We start from the raw sequence: 20,381 nt of genomic DNA, 5'->3' as shown, positions 1-20,381 counted from the left end.
GTAGAAAAAACATCTGCAGACGGAAACCAAGCACATTGAAGTCAACGACATTACAAAGAGATAAATGGTGTTATTTGTCTCTCTTTCAGGCCGATTACCTCCAGGAAGCCAGCCTGTTGATGGCCAAGCTGTGCTATGTGGAGGGAGAACACCGAGACGCTTTAGGTAACCTACAAGCTCCTATGGTTCGCTTTATTTACATAAATCAACAGTTTGCTCACAGTGTAATGTCAGTAAAGGGACGGACCACATCAATAACTCAAATGTGTTTTACTTCCCTGTAGTTCTATGTATCATAATAGACTATTTTAGTGTGTGTCACTTGGTATCTGAATTGCATTATCTCCAAATATAATATAACTACTTGGCGCTCGGCTTGTGTTCAAAGCGCACAAATGAGCATTTGACACAGTTCTGAGTAATGTCTCTTCCCACAAATCCATGCCCAGTTGCTCATGATAATTCACAGACATTGTTGTGAGCTTTTTCATGCAGGAACCATTTTTCGAGGCGCCAACCGTATCACTGCTCAGAAGAAGCGTGCTCATGCAAACTCATTGGTGGATGTAGTTCGGTAGAAAGAAAATAGTTCCTAAATGAAACTGTCACAACAAAGTCTTTATATTTGAAAAGAGACATTGCTGTTAAGTTTTTCAAATGTATTTATTTGTTGGCGCTTTGAGCACCACTAGAGTGCCATTCAGTTCCATTATATTGGAGAAAAGGCATACTCCTCTATGGCCAATATCGCCAATACTGGGCAGCTCGCACCAAAACAATATACATTGATAAATAGCGCTAAAGGTAAGAGCAAAAATAGATTTTTGGAAGGTAGGGCTGCATAATTATATCATTTCTTCTTATCGCCTAAAGGGCTTGTAGAATTGTCACATCACAGGAAGCATAATATTTGTAAAAGGCTGTATATAATTCTTAGATACCATTTGAATGACACATTGTGGATGTGCAGAGATGTTTATATATATTTGTTTTAATGTAAATGAGGCAAAATGATAAATCTTTTAAATATCGTTAATCATATCGCGATTGCAACTCAGTCAAAATAATTGCGTTTCATAATTTTTTTTCTGCATCGTGCAGCCCTAGTTGTATGTGTATAATACTGGTGTATTTACATATTTCTCCATAATGATGTATTGACAGGTCACTACAGCAGGGTGATCCTGGAGGACATGCAGCTGGGGGGGGCTCCTGTGTACAGGCTGTCCATGATAGCAGAGGCGTACGCTACTAAAGGTCTAAACACACACACACACACACACTCACACACAATCTTTTTTGTCCTGTGCTTCCTAATCTTTCTAATAATTGATCTTTATTTCTGCACTACTGCTTTCCTCCACATGATGGCAGTAGAGTGTCATATGAACAAATGCACACAGCAGCATCTGTGGCTCCTCTTGAATAATACATGTTCATTTGTCATTGTATTGCTGTCATTCATCCATGTGACTGGATATGAGTTGCTCGGACAGTTGTGACTGCTGCCTGTCATTTATGATTGATAAGATATGAATGTAACAACTTCAATGATTTATTATATTTTGAGACAAAAACAGATCATCTATAAGAGAAGATGATCTTCCAAGTGTCAAAAATATATATATTCTAATAGATTAAAAGACTCAAATTAATTCCGGGCGCGTGTAATCCTTCACACTATCACCCTCGTCAGGATTTGGATTATTTACACATACCTTTCATAAGATTAAACTGAATTTGAATATTGACTAAATAAAATGTGTGATGTTTAACAAGCCAAAGAAAAAGCCCCTTAACCTTCCATTGATTATTACACTTAAGGACAATGTGATTAAGACTGAATCTTTATATACTTTTATAGCCCCAACATGAGCAATTTCGGAAGACACTGAAGCTAAGGTGGGGTTTTCTTTAATTGAAAAGGCACACTTGTTGCGATACTGTCTTTTTGATCTTAATGAGGCTTTGTGCGGTTAAATACATTTGAGATAAACATTAAAAGAAGAATTAACTCATGGCGTTTGTCACTCTTAAATCATTTTAATTTCTGTATGTCTCCTTTTAGGACTGTGCCTGGAGAAGGTCCCGGCCGCCTCTCCGGCTCTGTCCAATCAGAACACTGGGTCTCCAGCGTCCAATAGGAGCACAACAGACCGGGAGCAGGATATCATCACCTGCTATGAAAAGTCTGGAGACATCGCGCTGCTCTACCTGCAGGAGGCTGAGAAGGTGTGTCATGTGATCTTATGTCTTAAATAAGGCCTCTTCTTTAAGAGTGTGGCGTACTTGTTTTCTATTGCAGTGTTTTTTCTGAGTGTCGTTATACAAACACTCATTATATCCTGTCAGCACCTGGACCCTGCCGTCCCTGTGGGTGTGTGAAACGGAATATTCTGCTGACAGCGTGCAAGTTTGACAAATGCGTTAGCGCCCATGACAGCCAACTGGCAAACTCACTTCCTTCCTGTTGATTTGGAGAAAGGATGCACAGGCTGGGTTGGCAAACAGTTCACTGCAATAAAGGGCAAGAGGCAGAAATCAAACAGTCTCAACCTTTTAATGACACTTCATTTCCTGTGTAATAAAATACTCAGTTAATTATCATAAAGAAAGTCATGGACAATAGTTTAAAAATGGCTTGGCCGATTTGGACCACTTTGGAGTGGTTTTGGAGGAAGTTGAGGATGAGGAGTCCATTCCTGACATTATCAGGAACAAAAATGGCAGTTTTAACCAGAAAAGGACAATATTTGTAATCTCTTTGCGCTGATTTGATTAATTTTGGGTTGATTTGGAAGATTTAGGGGATTCTGGATCATTTGGATTGGACAGATTACACCATTTGCCATTGTTGATCCTGAAAATGTCAGGAATGGACTCAATAACCTCCAAAACCACTCTAAAATGTTCCAATTCGCCCAGGTCATTTTTTAAATATTTCTGCTATAATGCCTTTCGTTTTAATTAACAAATTGTCCAACATATGCAAGTTTGCATCCAGCAGTTTCTATGTGCTTGGTGCCCGTTCTATACATTTTGGGTTCACTCTGCTGGCAACTAGACTATAGTGTTTTCCTCTGAGAATAAACTGTCCAAGGTTAATATACAAAAAGACAATCTGTTATTTAAATAAACATATATCTGGTACACTGAAAAATATATTTTTTATGAAAATAGGTTTTCCTTATTGATATACAATGACAGTTAGAAGCAGTATTTTACATATAATGAATATACTTTCAGCTGCCTTGCATTTTCTGTTAACTTATTATTATTATTTGTCACCCCTGTGTGTTTCTGCAGGCGTTGTCAGCAGGAATTCAGAACCGCAGCCCGAAGCCTGGCCCGACCGCCCAGGACCTGGAACTGGGCTACTTCCTGGAGACGGGCCTGCAGAGGGCACACGTCATCCACTTCAAGAACGGGTAAGACAGGGAAACGGGTGGAGGACAAATCAATACAGGAGACGTCTGAGAGAATCACTGAACAGAGATTGTTAAATAAAAAAACATGTTTTAAATGAGTTTTGAAAAGGTATGAGTTGCCCAAAACAAAAACCAACTCTCTGTGAACACATCCCACCCACTTTGTAGGTGTCGTGTTAAAAGCAGCTGACAGGTTGATAATGGCAGAAAAGTGTGAACACGGTTAAATAACAAACGCAGTGCAGCAGAAAGTGGTCCCCACAGTGTTGTTGTTTACAGCACAGCAGCAGATTGGAGGGAATCTGAAAAGTGTCTTCTCAGTGCTGGCTCATTGTCTTTGCAATTGCTATTACTTCAGTATTAAGTGAAGGAACTTCAATTAAAGACAGTGGCTGCTTCTCAATGTCAAGGAAGGATCCTTCAGAGCCTCTATTTCAAGAATGCTACGACATCGAATCCCGCTGAAGGACTGTTCCAATGTACTGGATCCTTGGAATTCTACCGAGGACTGAGTCCTTCGTTGCAGAAAATGTCAAGGCTGCTCATGTGTATCCTCGGCGGTCTTAAATGACCCACAATTCTTTGTGCACGGACCAATTTCCACGGACTGGCACGGTTGCATTAATAATGCAGTAATGATGCACAACATAAAGAATAGAGGGCAGTTTCAGTTTACATTAGTTCATTGTTAATGGTTCTTTTTTTCAAATCTGCAATTTGCTTGTGTGTGTGTTTACATTATTAAAAATACAATTGAAATGTGATTACACATTTTCTGTGCATCGATAAGTGTTAGAACGACTACAAACATGCACAAACTATATATGCACAATTGAAACAGAAGTAAAGTGTTGCTTGCTTATTGTGCGGGAAGCAGGAAATAGAGGCAATAGAAAGGGGTGTCTACCAAGGGGGATTTAAACCATCAGGACAACTCACAAACTATGGAGTCATTATGGATGCTTCATTTACTTGATTTACATTAGAGAATAAAACTCGTACGGAAGGCAAGTGGGAAGACTTATTTAACTAGAACATCCTCCTCCTCCGAGCAGACAGACGCCGACGATACTCCCGCTCTATCTCTTCCTCCATCTCAACAAATGGATAGATAAAAGACAACAACAAAAACGTGTCCATCTTCGATCTTCGCAAATCAGTTATGAGTCTTCAAACAAATCGCGCTCAATAAGGCGGGGCCTTGCATATGACGCACACCTGCTAGCCTGTTCTTCGTTCTCCGAATGCTAGGAAGGATTCTTGCCTAGCCTCTGAAGGACCTGACTCGGAAGTACTACCAAGGAAGCGTCCTCGACTTTGAGAAACGGCTAGTGAAGCTGTTTCTTATTCATACACCTGAAATTCAATTAAGTTAAAACGACAACAAAGAAAGAAAATCACATCATTTCTGACCATGACACAGTTTGTTTTCATTGGAAGCTGCCGGCATGCAAAATGTGCACAGCATCAACATTTAAAAAATATAAACAATCTTACATTTAAAAAAAACCATGTACATCTGTATTTAGATCTGTCTGAACTGTTGGTGTGACAGACACTTTACTGTTTGTTGATTGTTATTTGTGTACCTGCCCCAGGACTGCAGATGGTATATAGCATCAGTTCTGTCTTTGAGACTAATGTATTGCTATGCATGGTCCTTGTTCAGACAGATGTTATGTTATACCCTGATTCACACATTGATAGAAAATAAGACAAAGTCATATTCACACTTTTGTCAACAGTTTTTTAAGCTGTTTCTACAAAGCAAAGAAAGAAAACATGAAAAAAGAAAACAAATGGAAAATTATTTTTAAAAGATAGATATACGAAAACAGTAAAAAAACAAGATAAGACTGTTTTAAAATATGTTCCCTTCACACATACAAGCACGACAGACTCTAATAAGTGTAACTTCTTCCTGTTTCTCCTCACTATGTTGCCATAGCAACCTGACACGAGGCGTGGGCCGTTTTCGGGAGATTCTCCGAGCTGTGGAGAACAGAACCACCCAGAGCCTGCGCATGGTGAGGGGGGGCTTTTCATTTCGTTTTATACAAGGAGAATCTTCTTCGACAAGTCTGTTAGAAAGTAAACTATGAACATTACAGCATTACAATGTACAAAGACCTATGGTTTACATCTCGCTTGGCTGTATATTTATATCCAAATGTCCCTTACATATTTCAAACCTAGATCTAAGTCTTTCATTTCAATCAATTTATGTTGAGTTTGTTTCGGTTAATGTTTGTTTGTCATGTTTGAGCATACGTCAGCTTACAATTGGCTGACATAAATGTATTTTTTAAACAGATTAAGCCACAGATTTACAATACGATCTTTTGATCTTGATCGTTTTTAACTCCATATTTACACCATATCAAAGGTAATACCAATGGGACTTGATTTTAGGTCATTTGAGAAGCTAAGCTAATGTTAGCGGCATCCAAACAGTGTTGTCTTTGTCGGTCCATTTGTTTTGGAGAGGAGGAAACCTAACCAGGAGAAGCTGACTGCATGAGAAACTCCCATGATCCATCGCTGCTTCACTTACAGGCCACCAGACCCCATCTTTTGTTCTTGTTTTTATTTAGAGATCCATAGTGGCAAAAATAGGACCTATTCTTCTGTCTTTGAAGTAGACAGTATACTGTCCCGTGTGATCCCCGAGTAAACAGACTGCTGCTGTGTTCCTACCAGAGTGCCTTTTCCTAATGTGCATGTATGTGTTTCAGACTATAGCCAGACAGCTAGCAGAGATCCTGCTCAGAGGGATGTGTGAACAGAGTTACTGGTCTCCTCTGGAAGACCCGCCCACCGTGTCGCCATTGGACGACCCCACACGGCAGGGACACACCATCAGCAAGAACTACAGCCTGAGCCGACGCGCCCGGGTCTACTCGGGAGAGAAGTAAGGGATAATGTGTGGAAAACTGTGGGAAACAACCCTAATGAATCTAAACTAGTTGTCCATCTTTTTCTTTCCTTAATTGTCTTATCTCTTTCCTCTCAGTCTGTTCTGCCCTCAGGAGAACACAGAGGAGGCTCTGCTGCTGCTGCTGATCAGTGAGTCCATGGTAAGACACACCAGAGTACATTTACTCAAGTATTGTACTTAAAGGTAGGGTAGGTAAGTTTGAGAAACCGGCTCGAGATACACTTGTTGTTATATTCCATGGAATGCTCTTAACATCCCGATAGCAATGAATATCTTAAGTGCTTTGACAACAAATCCATAAAAAAAGTTCATCTGTGGAAGCCGTATTACTGTAAAAAGCACGACCAATCATTTTAGCCGGCCCGGCTAAAATAACTGGATGGCCTACCTGCCTGTCAGCCTTCCATCTGTGCACAAACTTATCTCGTGCCCTCATTGGTCATGTGCACGTTCGTGTGTGTTGGAGGAGGGGCTCTGTAAGGAAGTGGCAGATTTTTTCCGGCTGTGTATTTTCAAATTCTAGCGATCTCGAGCCGGTTTCTCAAACTTACCTACCCCACCTTTAAGTGCCAATTTGAGGTACTTCTACTTTGATGGGTAGTTTTCTTTAATGCCACTTTAGACTTCTACTCAACTACAATTCAAAGGGAAATACTTAACTCAACTACATTTATCTTAAAGCTTCAGTTATTCGTTACTTTATTTATTCTGATTTCTTAAAATACAAATACGAAATGTATAAATAAATCAAATTAGCCAACCCTATTCAAGAACACCTGGACAAAAAGACGATTTAATAAATTAGCAGATTAAAACAATAATATTTTGCACCTGTACACATTTAAGTCTTTTTTTTTTATTACAATAATTTTGAGTTTTTTTGTGTCCTTTTTTCAATTTTATTTAAATGTTTTCTGCATTGGGTAATCTTAAATTAAATACGTAAAAAATATATATATTACTACTTTTCTATTTGTAATACATTATTTTTACAGTGTGGTATCAGTACTTGTACTTAAAGGTGGGGTAGGTGATTTTGGAGAAACCAGCTCGAGTGTGCTAGAATTTGAAAATACACAACCGGAAAAAATCTGCCACTCCTCCAACACACACGAACGCGCACGTGACCAATGAGGGCACGAGATAATTTTGTGCACAGATGGAAGGCTGACAGGCAGGTAGGCCATCCAGTTATTTTAGCCGGGCCGGCTAAAATGATTGGTCGTGCTTTTTACAGTACTACGGCTTCCACAGATGATATTTTTTAATGGATTTTTTGTCAAAGCACTTAAGATATTCATTGCTATCGGGATGTTAAGAGCATTCCATGGAATATAACAAAAAGTGTATCTCGAGCCGGTTTCTCAAACTTACCTACCCCACCTTTAAGTTAAAGATCTGAATACTTTCTCCAACACTATTCAGACTGGAAATAGTTGGAAATAATATTCCACTCACCTCGTTAAACCATGTTCCATTTCTAAATCTCTGTATTTGTGTGTGTGTTTCAGGCTAACCGGGACGCCGTCCTCAGCAGGATCCCTGAACACAACAATGATCGCATCATCAGCCTGCAGTCGGCCTCGGTGGTGTACGACCTGCTGACCATCGCTCTGGGCAGGAGGGGGCAGTACGAGATGCTGTCAGAGGTGAGCTGTCCCTCTGTGGTGATAGACAAAGTGTTAAAGCCCAATCTCATAATAATACACCCACATTAAATCACCCTAAATCTCCTTTTGGTCGATTCCTCAAACAAATAATGTTTTATTACAATCCAATTGAGATGTGTCCTGTTTCTGCAGTGTCTGGAGAGAGCCATGAAGTTTGCCTTCGAGGAGTTCCACCTGTGGTACCAGCTCGCTCTGTCGCTAATGGCTGCTGGGAAATCAGCGCGGGCCGTTAAAGTCCTGAAGGAGTGCATCCGTCTGAAGCCCGACGACCCCACCATCCCACTGCTGGCTGTCAAGCTGTGTATCGGACCCCTACACTGGGTAAGGACCCTCCTGCACACTTAAACCCACATGTTCTACACATTTTTGGTGAAGTTTTCTCAAGCTACCATGCTGATACTATAGTTTTGAATATTTATTTTCAGCAGTTCTAATTTTTCTTACATTTTGAATTTTCTTTTACATTTTTAGATTAGTTTTAGTTAGTTTACAGAGTGTGTCTGCTAGTCTTATTTTCTTCAGAAAGGTTTAGTTTTAATATATATTCAGTTTTCTTTGGGCCAGATAGAATATCTCGATATTTATACATACAAATGAATGTGTCAAAAGGGCCATACATTTGATTGTTTAATCAATTCTCTTTTATTACCAGCCACAACTGTTTCTTTTATCAGATACATTTATCTTAAAGCTTGAGTTACTTTAATAATTCAGATTTATTCAGAAAAATCTCAAATAAGATTTTATTTTTTGTGAAGAATTGTGTCAAAACAGCCACAATGTTGAATCATTGTGCCCCCTTCGTGTCCAATGTAAAGCAACTGCGGCATATTGAGCTCTCCTTCAATACAGAGCTCGATCTTCACTTCATAAAATGTGTAGTCTTTCATTACAAGCCAATATTGTTTATGTTTTACTCACAATGTTTGTTGTCATTGTATAATATACCACGTTTAGCTAATATGTTAGCTTACTCTAAACACCTTTATAATAATAAAATCTTTCTCCGTTCCTTCTCTCCTTATATATCTATCTTCTCCCATAATGCAGCTGGATGACGGGGAGTGCTTTGCCAACATTGTGATTGACATGGGGGAGAAAGCAGCAGAGTTCAGAGCCAAAGGCTACCTGGCCATCGGGCTGGTGTACAGCCTGAAAGCCACTGACGGTACGTCTCTGTGGGTTTATGACACCTTACTTAAAGATAGTGTCATTGTGAATGATAACAAGTAAAGCAAGCAAGGTTGTCTTGCATTGAAATCTTTTGTTGAGGTAAACCTCGCTAGGATTTTCTGTTGTCATATTTTATGATGTCCGCCCCCTAAAATAATCATTTTATTCAAAATAGGGATTATTAGATTAGGTGATTTAGTCTTTTTTTTGCTACAACCCTTAAGGAAGTCTCATATCTCATGTAAAAATGATTTAAAAAAACACACGATAGAGCCTGTCTCCATTTTTGTTTCTTGTTCTCTATAGAATGCTTCCACATATACACATCAAGACATCCAATGCTACAATATAAATGGTCATAAGACTGTCGCACTTGTATTACTGTATACATCTTCCTGCCTGCATCCTGCCTCCTCTTCCTCTCCCTGACTCTGTGTCTCTGCCCCCCCTCAGCCTCGTTGCGGAGCACGCAGGAGGAGTACCAGAGGAAAGCTTTGGGAGCCTTCCAGAGGTTGGGCCTGAGCCACGCTGCGCTCTCTTTTCTCTTTCACTCCCACACCTCCCTCAGAAGGACGCTGTCGCAGCACTAACTGCTGCTCAGCCGAAAAGAACGCAACCTGTTTGTTATTTAAACCCTATGTCTGTCATCTGTGTGCACACTAGATGTGTATACTGTCCTTCCATAAACATGTCCTCAAGTGGAAGGAAACACACCCATAGCTCAAACACAGAGGCTATTAACATATGTGACACATCCTACTGAAAAGTGATTTGTAGCTATAATAATATCTAATAATAAGGTAAACAAATAAATAATATATAGACTCAAGTGGTGAAATGTATCAAAGTACATTTATGCAAGTTTTGCTCTAAAGTAGAATTTGATACAGTTTTAGGGTTATGCATTTGATTCTGCATCCTATGGTGGCCAACTGGTGAAAACGCCCTACAAAAACCCAAAATATCTCAGATAGGAGAAATGCGCTGCAGCTCAGAAGCGATGTAAATATAAAACCAAAAAGGTGCCGACACACATTGCAAATATAGAAACATCTTTACCAGTTTGACAACACGTGCGCTGGCACATTTGCGTTTTTAAAATTGCAATTGGTTCAACATGACAAAGCACTATATCAAAATGACATTTGTTGCTGATAAAAAAATATATATTAGTATTTTATAATATTGTGAAAAGAGCAATTCTGCATACTGAGTACATTTACTTTTGATATTTGAAGTACATTTTGCTGATAAAACGTATATTATTCTGCTCATGTAAAAAAGAACTTCGGGTCTTTTACTTGTAATGTGGTATTTTAAGACCATATTGTTTCTACTTTTACTTCAGTAAAGGATCTGAGTACTAAGCAGAATGTGCTTTTTTTTATCACATTTTTATAATGCTGCAATACAACATCTATGGTTTTATAGTGGGTGATTCTGCTGATTTAATGGCGTGAGAGTTTCTAACGGAGTCTTACATTTTAAGATATCCCTCGGTTTGGTTTTCTAAACCAATCTATTGTTATGCAATGTTTGCTACTTTTTATACTGTTCTGCTACTGCAGCAACCCAATTTCCCCCCGGAGATATTTTTAAGTTTCATATCTTCTTATTTCACTTATTAATTCAGCACGTATGAACACACAGCACCTCTCTCTTTCTCTAGAGCTCAGAGTCTGTCTCCCACTGACCATCTCGCAGCCTTCTACCTGGCGCTGCAGCTCGCCGTCTCCAGACAGGTAACACCCTCTTATGTGGTGACAACGGAAGTCAGAAAATGACATTCCTGTCAATTTACAAAGTGTTTTTCTACCCCAACTGTAGTTCCAACCTGTAGTCTGTATATGTGTGTGTGTGTAGATCCCAGAGGCTCTAGGCTACGTCCGACAGGCGCTGCAGCTCCAGGGCGATGACGTCCACTCCCTCCACCTGCTCGCCCTGCTGCTCTCCGCTCAGAAACACTACCACGACGCGCTCAATATCATAGAGATGGCTCTGTCCGAGTACCCCGAGAACTTCAAGTGAGACTCACACACTTACCGCAACACATTAAAGTGTCTTTTTCTGTGGCTGCTCTCTGATTGTGTGTGTGTGTTGTAGTCTGCTGTACACCAAGGTGAAGCTGGAGTCCATGTGTAGAGGACCGGAGGAAGCTCTGCTCACCTGCAAACACATGCTGCAGATCTGGAAGAGCTTTTACAACCTCACTAACCCCAGGTATACACATACACACACACACACACACACACACACACACACCCTCAATGCAAATTCCAGTCCTGACATTTGTTTTGCTTTCATTCATTCAGTAGCTATTAACCATATTGAGTTTGCTCCAAAAAAATGTAAAGGATGTCTTCGAGAGTGAAGACTGAATTTGTAATTTATAAAGCTCTGCAGATTCTTTGTGAATGTAGATTTGTATTTATGTTTATATATCGACATGAAGATATGCGTCTTTAGGGTTAGCAGTATTAATGCAGTTAAGAATTCAAATATGATTTACAAGTAATTTAACCAAACTAATTCTATATAGCGGTGAGTCATCAATAAGGGCTCCATGACCCCTCTGGAGGCAAATGGTTGCAAAATGATGTTTTCACAATGTTGTAAAAGATGATTTATTATGTCAAATATGTCGTTGAAATCAAACAACAGTAGCATATTATTAGCAAAAATAATTTGTCCTATGCTTAAAAAAAACATTTAATTTACCTTTCATTTCAGAATGTGTCTCTGTTCTGTATGTGGCTCTTACATTGGTTGGGATTAAGGATAGCTAAATATTAATATAATTATAATAATAAAAAATAGCATTAGCTAAATAAAATGTAGCGTAATATACCATAGCATTTATGATAGTATGACTGTTACCCTCAAATCCTTGTAAATAAATAAATATTTGTATTGCTTATTATTGTATGCACTGTTAAAAAATATTTATATATTTAAGATGCCCTACCTAAGGCTGGGGGATATCGAGAAAATCAAATATCCCAATATTTCTGATCTAATACCTCCAAATCGATTTTACAATGATATTTTAGGGTTGACTATCACAAAATATTTAAACAAGGATTTTTGACAAAACATTATTAGGTATGTGCATATAATGGATATTTGGGTAAGAGCAACTAATGGCAACAACCAGAACAGTAAGGCGAGTTAAGAAACACAGCTCAGATGACATCACTTTATTGTAATGCAGATTTTGAAAACAAGGAAAAGTCACTTATGAGATTAACAATATCCAAAATGTAGGACATTATCTAATCTATAGCCGAGCTATAGCCCTACCTATAGTTGAACTTGCAAAGAACTCAATTGCTTATCAACCCAGGTGTGTGTACACGTGTGTGTAACCTCATGTTCCTGATGCAGTGATTCGGGCCGTGGCAGCAGTCTTCTGGACAGAGCCATAGCAGACAGACGGCAGCTCAACGCCATGACCCTGCCTGACTTCAGCGACCCAGACACAGGTACACACACACACACACACTTAATAAACACACACACATACACACACTCACAGGTGACCTCAAGACTTCCCCAGTGAAAACATTCCAGTTGTGCACAGTTCCTTCACCTTTTTTGTAGTTTTATTTGATGATATAATCATAACAATGGAATTAAAGAGGTCCTTCATGTTATTATATGTATCACCTTTTTCTTATTTTACTTATTATATCAAAGGAAAACATTTCCTGCTCTTAGTTTAATTGATTGCCTCTTCAGTAACATTATTTTTCAGTTTATTTTTGATAACTCCTGCTTTATCTATGACACCAGTTATTATTAATTGAACTCTGTTTTTATTTCCTTTCTTTTTTGTAGTCTCAGATTCTTCTTCATCCCACTGTAGTTGTGAACCCGTCTCCCCCACTTCCACTTCCACCATTTCCACACTCTCCTCCCCTCTGTCCTCCCCCACTTCCCCTGTCCTCATCCTCCAGCCTCCTCCTCTCCCTCCACACAGAAACGTATCCTTCCTCCCTCCTGCTGGCCCTTTACCTCCTCATCCTCCTCCTCCCCATCTTCCTCCTCCCCATCTTCCTCCTCCTCTTCCTCCTGCGCCCACCAAGAACAGGACTCACTCCTTTTGCAACCACATCAATCTCCGTCAGCTCTCCAATTGTAATCCCCCTCTGCGTCCACTCTGCCTGTAGCATGGTGTGGAGAGTGACCTAAAAGAAAACCTTTTGGGTGATCGGCTTTTTAATGAACTTGTGTGTTCCCCTTGTTTTCACGCTGGTTCTCCTCTACGCTGGTTCTCCACAGTATGTTGATATACGTAGAGGATTTGCGGCTCAGGGGCCTCATTTATAACGCCTTGCGTAGGATTGACGTGAGAAGGTTGCTTACGTAGTACAAAGCAAAAAAATAGGTACAGAAATGTTCCGACATTTTCCGATTCACAAAACATTGCGTACCGGCGAGGGAAGTACTTCCTACGCCTGTTTCCCTTCACAATCGACTCGAAATGCGGCGCAGCTTTTGCGGGCTTCACGTAACGCCCATATTTGCCTATGAATAGTCAAAGAAATGCCCATTCATTCTGACTGACTGCATGAAGAAGATCGCAGGAAATGACGACAGAACAGCTAAAAAAGACATCTCACACCGTGTCAGATTTTGGTTATTGTGGGGAGGTCGAGATAAATCATATTGTTTGGTGGATGCAGTTTGAACCAGAGTAGCAGCATGGAGGTCGGATCGTCACCAAAATAAATAAATAAGTGGTCCGAAAAAAGTTAATGACAAAACAAATACACATAACCTTCCTCAGGCAGTGTGTTTGTACCGGGGACAGGAGACACCCCCTTGATGAGAAACTGTAAGAAATGATCGGGGAATCCCTCCGGAGTGGAGTCATGACGACTGGATCTGAATTATTTTGTTGTATTTGGTGGTTTGTGTTCCAGCTTTCGATCAGCAACTATATATCCATAATCCACCAGTTAAAGGAAATACAACTAATGTGTTGTGTTATATTAGCTGTACAATTTACCACATATGGTGTTCTTAGTTTCCATACCTCCTGTGTTTTACGAGCGACTTATCAAGTCTTAGCAAACGGCATAAAACACGATTAAACGTGATAGTATATAAAACCATGCTCGTATCTACAACCTATAGAAATGCAAAACGGCGTCAGTTTAGACGTAATTCTGTCCTCCTGCTTACCGCATCATTTATGAGAAAACATTTCATAACATTAACACAACATATTCGAGGTGGTTTTAAATAACATTTCCGTCTTTATTTATTTCTCCAAGTTATGTTTTTGTGTGCACTGAGGAGTCTCAAACAGGCGTTTGTTTAATCATTTTAAGATTGGCTTTAATCAATGTTTGAAAATGAATTCTTCACATTTGATAAATGAGGTAACATTTTATTTATTTCCACATATTTCTCTCCATTCTTCCTTCTGCCAACGGTGTCGCAGTTTCTCGTCTCTCCCGTTGTTGTGCTTAGTGCGTACGCATGGGTTAGAGTTTGGGTGGAGGACCGCACATTTTCCCGTCAAGTTAGTATTTTATAAATCGCAAACATTGCGTAGAAACTGGCGTACGCCATTTTTTGAGCGTATATCCCTTTATAAATGAGGCCCCTGGACATTGTCAAAATTGAGCAACTGTGGAATGATCTTAATGATCTTACTGATGTTGCTGATGTTGCTGATGTATGGAAGCCCTGAGAGGCAAAACAAATATTATGATGATCATTTTCTGACTAATCTTAAATCAGTTAATTTCATCCCTAATTCTCTCGCTCAGTGCTCCTCCGTATTTAAGATGTTTTTATTAAAAAAATATTATTTTATATTATTAAATTCCTCACTACACTAAGAGGAAAGTAGCATCTTTGTAAAAGTGTATCTTATCATATAATAGCTTACATTCTTTGTTGCTATTCAACAGTGAGAATATATATATGTTTTCATATATACGTTTATTATGAAATGATAGCTACCTCGCAGAGTATTTCCGGATATTAGAAAACTAATTGCAATGACCCACACCGTAATCTGCCCGACATCCATGACTTTCAACTAAATGATTAAAGAATGTATCCGGCCTATTGAGGTGATTAACAAGGTGAATCTTGAATTTGACTCTTCATGGAGGACAAGTCTATAACTAAACTGACTAACCGTTAATACTGGATGTGCTTCAGCTTCACAGGTAGTTCTCAGTCATGCTGTGAATCTCCGCATGTTAACATGGAAAACAAAAGCTTGAGCTTTGATGCTGCAGTAGTTTTGTGTCTTTTCGGCTTACTCTACTTACTACTTAGGTCTCAGGTGAACTTACGCACTTTAGTTTATCTCCACACCACTACGTTCCACATAGAAAACAAAGATTGTTGCTTTAAATTAACACTACAAGGATACTGAAATCCGTTGAGTTCTCTTTTCATTGTGGATATACAAAATAGTTTTACATACAGCACTGTCTCTTCACATCTATCTACTTCTCCCCTGGATATGTGTCTCTTGTTTGTGTTCATGTTCTGCATCCTCCTCCTTTCTCTTTCTGTGAGGATATTACATTTGAGCCAACATCAATTTGTCTTGTTTCCAACCTTATGTTGTCTCTCTATGTTGCCATCTCTTATACTAATGATGTTTGAACTGAAAATAATGGTTGTAATTGGCTCCAGAGCTTGATTTTTTTTTCAGTCAGCAAGACGATAATTACATTATTTAAAATCACAATAATCGAAATGACGGAAAATCGGACCAAATTATTTTGTTATTGTATTAGTACACCACTTTAAAAGTGCATTGTTAGTCATATAAAAAGCTTTCCATCCATCATTTAAATCCAGCTGTGCGGAAAGGCATTTTGAGATATCATGAACCTAAGAAAATTCTAGCAAAATAATCCTCTTTCGACACTACATCACTATGTAACTCTCGCGCTTCTATTGGCTAGCGCTCCAACACATTGGACGTGATACAATGTCATTGTGGGTGATCTCTAAGCGGTTGACCAATCACAACAGAGCCGACCAGCTATCCAATCAGAGCAGACTGGGCTCTGGTTTCAGACAGAGGGTGAAAAGAGGTGCTGCAGCACAGACAGTATGAGAAAAATAAAGATCTTTTTGAACATTAAAGCATGGAGACATGTCCCAGTAGAGACACTACATACAAATATTAACCTGAAAATGAGCATAATATATCCTATTCAACATTTATGGCTGTATATGTACATATGTGCTCATAATTAAGCATTTATTTGAAAAGATTACAGCATATTATAGATCAAGTGGAGGCAGCATTTTATCTAAAAGTAAAGAATAAAAACCTCTTCGACCTGCACTACTATCGTCTTTTTGATATCGTAATTATTTGGATATTTCCTCTCTGTCTCTTCCTTTTTTTCAATCATTAACAATCGTATTTCTGTTTTCTTCCCATCCCTCCATTGTTTCAAGGCGGCTTTCAGGACGCTAACACTCTTGGTTTTTCCTCCATGTTTTCTGTTTGTAAGTAGCCATGTAACCTCCATCTGACCTTCTTTTTTCCATCCATTGTTCCGTCCATCCTCCGGTCCCAGTTGACCTTCTTTTTCCCGACGAGGTTCCGATACATGTACATTATCTTTAGGAAGGAAAAATGTACATATATCCTCTGCTTTAACGTGATGTCCGCAGCCAGTTTTCAGGAGAATTGTACTGAATTTATATCAAGTTGATGGTATTTGACTTTAAAGGAATACAACGACTTAAAGGAATATAACATGAAAAAAAACCTTAAAATGTCAGCTAGCAAAAAAAGAGCAAATGCCGACAGAGCCATAGTCAATATGAACATTTGATGTCACAATATCTTGGTCATAGTGGTAGACATACACGATCTTATCCTGACATTCATCAAATTGTGAAAAACACAATAAATTAGAATTCTATGACATGTTAACATTTTCAACAAAGAGTATTTTAACCCATTCTCACTAGTAAAAACAAAATGGCGCTAAACATACTGGAATCACTTTACCTTACTTTTTGACACATATGTGAAAACAAGTGAACAGTGATTATAATGAAAAACTATGATCTGATATGAATGATCTGAATTTTGTCGTTTTAACAAAGTCATATAATTAGTGCATTTCTAACAAACTCTATTGGAAAGGTTTTTAAATCAAACGATAGCCAATTGATCATTTTCAGAGAAACGTTTTTTTTATTTTTACATCTGTACATTTGTTCCTGTCAGTCAGTGTATTCCTTTGATTCAGTGAGCAGCTTTGGTGCATGTGTTGCTGTGTGAAATGCCCACATGTTAGGCACAAGGCACGGCAGGAGGCTTCCTACGTAGTCTGCTAGCAAATCTCTAATGGCACCAAGTGAAAACTTCTATATATTCTAAAGAAAGTCTCATGGTTTTGTCAGTATTACATAACATCCAGTTCATAGATTGACTTGAATATAAGGGGCACAAAATGGTCAGAGTGAAAGCAATTCATAAGAAAATATACAGCATCACTACTTCTGTTCCTCTTTATACAACTCCAACTAACCGCTGATGCAATAGCACTTTGTTCTTTCACTGACAAGGCCATATGTCCTACCGTCTGTCTATAAGCGTATCACTAAAAGCCTTATGGTGCATAACAACAGTGCAGAAAAGTAAAAGGGTGGATGTGAGGGAAACAACATGTTGGATATCGATAAATGGAGAGATTGATAAAACACTTAAAATTGGGTATCTTCTGTATTATTCAACCTACCTTCTATATATAGAAATGTAACATGTTAAATGCTGGCCACGCCCCTTTGGAGCTCCACATGCAAGCAGTGAGCTCTGTGAAGAGTAGACTCTCTACCAGCAGAAACTCAGCTAAACACTGCCGTTATTAAACGCCATATTATGTTCCAAACCACATCAAGCATTATTTCTGAAACAGTATGGAGCTCAAACGTTTTCTCTCTCGCCGGTTGACCATAAGGACAGTACTTTTTATATCCGGCTTCTTTACACATATTCTCTCCAGTACAGCGTTAGCTCTGAGTGTTAGCAATGCTTGCTAATGTAAACACAAACTATATTACTTCTAAAACACATTGTGCATATTTTCTGATACAGCACATAGCTTGACATGTTCTTTTTTCAGTGTTTACCGCTAGAACAGTGCCATTATATGTATTATATATATAACAACTTTACTTTAAGTGCCTCCTGCAGACATCCTGCTTAATACACAGACACACAGCTGCAGGAGGGGATTCAGCTAGCCGACTGTATATGGGAACGATAGGTTGGGCGGGACGTTGCCAGGAGTTAAATGTAAAGCCAGCCCACATTTCAGTAATGATGTCAAGTTCTCACCCACATATTTAAAGATGTGGGTAAGGGGGAAAAGAGAGAGGGTTGTATTTTCTGACACTTTGTGAGTCTCCTTACACACCAGGGACACATGTACGTATAAAAGATATCAAAAAGTGCATTTTGCATAATAGGTGACCTTTAAATGCTGTTGTGTGTATGTGTGAGAGAGATGGACATCCATTTTTTAAAGACACTTTTAAAGCACAAAAATAACACTCTTCCGTTCTTTGCTCTCTCTCTAACACACAAACACACACACAGCTTTAATATTCAAATCTTCTCTTTTTATCCTCGTCCCACTTGTCTTTTACACATGGTTACTTCCTGTCCCTTAACACCCCAACACACAGCTCATGTCATTGTAGTTGAAAGAGTATTTTGGACCATAGAGAACAGAATAATAGGAGAAGGGGATGGGAGATGTTTTATTAAAGTACAGCTTTTATTTTGGCGAGCTTCGACCATTCGCCATTTTTATTTTAGTCCATGTTCAGGATATAAAAGGCACATATTTATATAGTTATATAATCACTGCAGGCTGCAAATGACGTGACTTAAAAACCAAAAAGGTTGTCTACCACATTAGACTAGCACTAGCATTTTTACAAATGTAAAGCATAATCAGTGTCTGTATTTTACAGCATTTATTGAAAGGAACAAAACGATTTAAAATGTTCAAATTATAAAGGTTGTATAGTTCTCAAAATGTAACGAAATCTAATTTGCACACAGAGAACGGATCTTAGTGGATTTAGTCATCAATGTTCAGTTAATATTTATCAATGCAATGTATTAAAAATATACGTGTTTAGACGTTTTTATCCTATTCTACGGTGGCCAACAAGTGCAAAAAAGCAACAACTGCCCAAAACATTTCCATTAGGAGAAATGCCCTGAAGTTTCAACAACGCTGCAAATAAAAAAGCACACAATTGTGCCAAAACACATGCAAATGAAGAAACGTTTCATAAAAGGTCAGATCAAAGTGGATTTATTCATACATTTTCAGTCAAATTGATCAAAGTCATGGATAAAAATATACCTTTTTAAGACATTTTTACATTATTTTGGTTAATGTACGAATCAGAAAACCCATAAATGGTCATTTTAACTACATTTGTTTTGTGTAAAAGCAGGATATGATCAAATATTACACCAGAAGACGTATTATGTTTTGCTTTCACAGATCTGCAGTGTGCTCCTGCAGTCCCGTGTGGTGGCCATTTTGCCTCCCTGTTATAATGTAATCCAATTGCAGAGACAAAATCTGAGACGCACTTACTAATCAGCTGAGTGCAGGTTGATGCAGTGTTTATGCATGGTTGTGCAGAAATTAATCCATTTAAACCTGGTTAATCCAGGGGCCATAACACTGTGTGTTGCAGCGTGTGGAATGGTGTGGACTGATTAAAGGCTTTAGAGCAGGAACAGGAAGCTGCGAGAGTTGTGAGCTTTACCCAAACACTCCAGATTTCACTTCCTGTTTCTGGGAAATCTGATATTGTTTGGTAGAATTAAAAGCTGCTGTGTGCTGCAGTAGTTAGTAAGTACCTGCAGGAGATGATGGTGTATAATGTTTGGATTTCCTCCCTCCAGGCTCAGTTCATGCTACGTCTATAGCAGCCAGTCGCGTAGAGCAGGCTCTGTCCGAGGTGGCCTCCTCCCTGCAGAGCAGTGCCCCCAAACACGGACCCATGCACCCCTGGATGACCCTGGCTCAGATCTGGTTGCACGCAGGTATGTAGGCAAACCAACAGGCCGCTACACGCATGGAAGTGCAACAGATGTTCAAGTGTTTGGCAAGTGTGTACATGTTTGTGTCGGTCCAA

The 20,381-nt window shown here is 39.0% G+C and overlaps 1 protein-coding gene across 1 annotated transcript in view; it reads left to right on the top strand.

The window, feature by feature from the left end:
* Window positions 1-20,381, top strand: part of ttc7b (tetratricopeptide repeat domain 7B) — a 29,839-nt gene that overhangs the window by 3,640 nt on the left and 5,818 nt on the right. Inside the window, exons 3-18 of the mRNA XM_034135259.1 lie at window positions 90-165; window positions 1,165-1,257; window positions 2,069-2,232; window positions 3,307-3,428; window positions 5,377-5,455; window positions 6,164-6,339; window positions 6,442-6,505; window positions 7,878-8,015; window positions 8,169-8,357; window positions 9,087-9,204; window positions 9,663-9,720; window positions 10,879-10,951; window positions 11,073-11,233; window positions 11,313-11,429; window positions 12,594-12,691; window positions 20,149-20,289. Coding sequence (XP_033991150.1) covers window positions 90-165; window positions 1,165-1,257; window positions 2,069-2,232; window positions 3,307-3,428; window positions 5,377-5,455; window positions 6,164-6,339; window positions 6,442-6,505; window positions 7,878-8,015; window positions 8,169-8,357; window positions 9,087-9,204; window positions 9,663-9,720; window positions 10,879-10,951; window positions 11,073-11,233; window positions 11,313-11,429; window positions 12,594-12,691; window positions 20,149-20,289 — 1,867 coding nt within the window. The remainder of the gene's footprint in view (window positions 1-89; window positions 166-1,164; window positions 1,258-2,068; window positions 2,233-3,306; window positions 3,429-5,376; window positions 5,456-6,163; window positions 6,340-6,441; window positions 6,506-7,877; window positions 8,016-8,168; window positions 8,358-9,086; window positions 9,205-9,662; window positions 9,721-10,878; window positions 10,952-11,072; window positions 11,234-11,312; window positions 11,430-12,593; window positions 12,692-20,148; window positions 20,290-20,381) is intronic.

This window comes from Trematomus bernacchii, unplaced genomic scaffold, assembly GCF_902827165.1.
Source record: "Trematomus bernacchii unplaced genomic scaffold, fTreBer1.1, whole genome shotgun sequence".
In the NCBI taxonomy this organism is placed as follows: Eukaryota; Metazoa; Chordata; class Actinopteri; order Perciformes; family Nototheniidae; genus Trematomus; species Trematomus bernacchii.
Note: the sequence above shows the minus strand (reverse complement) of the source record. Positions and strands in the feature narration are given on the sequence as shown.